The sequence below is a fragment of the Cyprinodon variegatus genome, unplaced genomic scaffold (assembly GCF_000732505.1).
Source record: "Cyprinodon variegatus isolate N-32 unplaced genomic scaffold, C_variegatus-1.0 Scaffold64, whole genome shotgun sequence".
Lineage (NCBI taxonomy): Eukaryota > Metazoa > Chordata > Actinopteri > Cyprinodontiformes > Cyprinodontidae > Cyprinodon > Cyprinodon variegatus.
The window spans coordinates 542658-546012 of NW_015150517.1; the positions used below are offsets into that span (position 1 = coordinate 542658).

At 40.0% G+C, this 3355-nt stretch overlaps 1 protein-coding gene across 1 annotated transcript in view; it reads left to right on the forward strand.

The window, feature by feature from the left end:
• The window catches only part of trim67 (tripartite motif containing 67), a 75962-nt gene that overhangs the window by 45728 nt on the left and 26879 nt on the right, over positions 1–3355 (forward strand). Inside the window, exon 3 of the mRNA XM_015371720.1 lies at positions 1208–1330. Within this exon, the coding sequence (XP_015227206.1) occupies positions 1208–1330 (123 nt within the window). The remainder of the gene's footprint in view (positions 1–1207; positions 1331–3355) is intronic.

A 3355-nucleotide genomic window follows, 5' to 3' on the forward strand; every position in this document is an offset into this window, starting at 1 on the left:
CATTATAGGGTTAAAACCGTTTTGGTGATGAGCAGATAGTTTAGGTTACCCTTTATGAAAAGGAAAACAGTTCTGTAGGAATATTGTATGGGGATTTTTATTTAATTCGATATATACATGAAAACTTGCTGGTAAAAGACTATATGTTTCAAATAAATTAATTTGAGAGTAACATTTGGTCTTTTAGGTCAACAGAAGGGAAATAAATCCACCAAATCAATGACACAGACTGTAAAAAAATATATTCCGGATCTGTGGAGTGTGCTGTGTGAGTTTGTTTTCCCCACAGACTATATTACTATGCAGCTGATCTCTCCTCGCAGCATCTGCCGCTCACGCACACGTGTATGCCGATATGTCCTCCACCAGCATGTGCAGGAATTAAGAGTCTTAAAATAAAACAGGGAGGGTTTCAATTTAAGTTATAAAAAAACAACTTTAGCGTGCATGGCCTAAAAGCCAAAGAGATGGTTGGATGAGGATGAAATAAAAGGAATGATCCTCTTACAGATCAGGACTTCAGTCCTGAGGGGCGTTGCTCAATTGGACGTAAGTAAACTCTCAGAGCTCATCTCATAATCAAATAGGTTGTAATGGAAGAAGAAAAAAAGCCTTTCTGATCAGTTGTACCGCTGAACGGATCACCTAAATCTAAGCGTGGATTTTATTACAGAGCATCAGACTAAAAGGGGCTGAGTAGTTTTTTCAGACTCTAATTTCTTTCACAAGTTTATGCTGCTTTGCTATGATGTATCACATGAAAGTCGGATAAATTAAATTGAAGCATATGGCTGATTTACTATGCTAGCTTAATGCTCCGACCCACAGAGAAAGCCGCTCACTGTCAGGAACAGTTTAAATATCAAAGCTCAAATGCACAACTGGGACTGACAGAAGATTTCTCGTCTTCATGTGCTGCATTTTGAGGAGGGGGTGGTGAGAGCATGGCTTCTGTTCCAGAGGTAACTAACATCACGTCAGTGGTGCGGTTGTGTCCGCAGCTTGCTGAATTATTGCTGGGTTTTCACATTTGTGAGACAGAGACCATGAATTTACACCATTCCCAACTTGGTGAATGAACTAATTTACACCAACAGATCCTTTTTCTGCTCTGCTAATTGCGAAACATCACATAGGAACAACGTTCACACACAAATAACATCAATAGCATATTTTTCATTAACGTTTTGTGTGTTTCCTGCTCCAGGAAAACGGTGTGGAGTTTGAAGCTTGCCTTGTGGCTCAGTGTGACTCCCTGATCGAGGCGCTGACGAGACAGAAAGCAAAGCTGCTCACCAAAGTCACCAAGGAGAAGGAGTACAAAATGAAGGTATGAACCACTGATCTATGTTTTTAGGGGCCAGAAAAACCAGACATGATTCAGCATCTGATCCGACAAAAAAACAGGCAGTATAAAGTGACAGCAATTACATCTGGTTGAAAAGAATGGCACCGCTCTAGATTCTCTGGAACTGTTCCTGCATAGTCTTAACCAAGGTATACCTTGGAATGTCATGAGTCAGAGAAGGATTGACACTGACAAAGGAAAATCCATTTTGAGGAAAATATAAAATTAAATCCTAAGTTGCAAAGTAAATTATCCAGATATGTCCAGAAACACACAGCACTCTTTTTGCACATGTATAGCAAGTGGAGCAGACTGGGAACTATTAAATTAATAATACATTTCAATACACAGTGTGCCTATTCATTGTAGGAGCTCAGATAAAGTTAAACATTGATGCTCTTGGAGATTGTTTGACCAGCTACTGCAGTTTACTGTGAGATGAATGTGAATTTATCAAACACAATCACACCTTTTATGCATTAATAGTTTTGCTGCTCATGCAGTGAGGATCAACAAATGTAAGCAGATAAAGCCAAAGACATGACAGAAATGTAATAAAAGAGTGATCTACTATGTACCTGCAACATTATGGAAAACAAACTAATTGTCTTATAAAATTTGTCATTTCTAATTATTTAGGCCTTTTGAAATATTTGTATTTCCTCTCTTTTGGAATAGTATTTATGATGAAAAAAGGCAAAATTTTTGTATTTTCCTCATGGATAACATCCACACCGAAGAGTGTTACCACTAGAAAAGCCTGTTACCACTTAAGTGTGCTGCGTTCAATGACCTGCCAGGCTTTAAATAAAGATTTACTTTGTGCTTTTCAAAAATAAATCAGACAAAGTAATATCTGAAAAATGGTTAAAACTAGAAAACAAATATTTTATAGTTCACCTTTATAAAGGTACTAAATGTTTGCTTTAAGACACGATAACTGTGGAGCTTTTTTTGATTTTTTTCTATGGATATTTTCTGGAGGAAGTCAATTATATATATATATATATATATATAAAAAAATCTAGATCCAATAGGCAAATTACAATAATTGATTATCAAAAAGAAATTACGTATATTGTGTGTTTTTACCAGAAGTGTCCACCAGGGCTCAGAGGTAAACTATGAACTGGTAGTTGGTCTGATGGTTGCACTTGTTTTTTCTCAGCCTAGTTTGAGAACTTGCACTATTGTGTCACTACCCTTGTTTATACATGTAGTTATAAATAGAGATTATTAAAAGAGACTAACCTTCCTGCAAATCCATGTTCTTCCTGTTCTGCTTCATAATTAAAACAATAGTGTCATGAATCGCGGACAGATGGACCCAGTATTCAAGGAGAGACAGTCAGTAGGAAAGTTCAAAACGTTTATTAACAAAACAAAAACTAAAGTGGAGCTGTGGCTCGCGGACGCTGCAGGAGGGGGGCGGGGCAACGCCCAATCTCAGACATTCTGCAGGAGAAACACAGGTAAGTGACCACGATCATCTGACAGAAGATGATTATCTGAGTTGGTCACTTACCTGGTTTAACAGTCCAGTCTAAGAATGTCCCCAAGTGCTGCAGTCCCAGAGGTCATGCTGGAAGCCGATCCTGGTCAGGGATCCAGAACAGACAGGAACAGACAGAACAGGCAGGATCCAGATCAGGCAGGAACAGAACAGGTGGCAGGATCCAGACTTCCAGGCATCCACAAGCTCCCAGGAGGGTTCAGAGTCTAACAGGGTCCGAAAGCGTGACCAGGTGGTCATGCACAGGAGCAGACAGGATCAGGTGCAGATAAGCAGGCTCAGTGGAAGAGGGTAGCCGAGACAGGGCGTGGAACCAGAACTTGATGCAGGACTTTAAACTGGTCTCGTCCCTGGAGCCAGGCTTATTGAGATAAAAACTGAACCTCCCCACATATAGAGCCAAAAACCCAGAGGACTCCGCGGGGGAGGAACAGTGGACGATCAGGAGACGAGACAAACACAAAACCCTCTTTCCACTGGCTGCCAGGATCCAA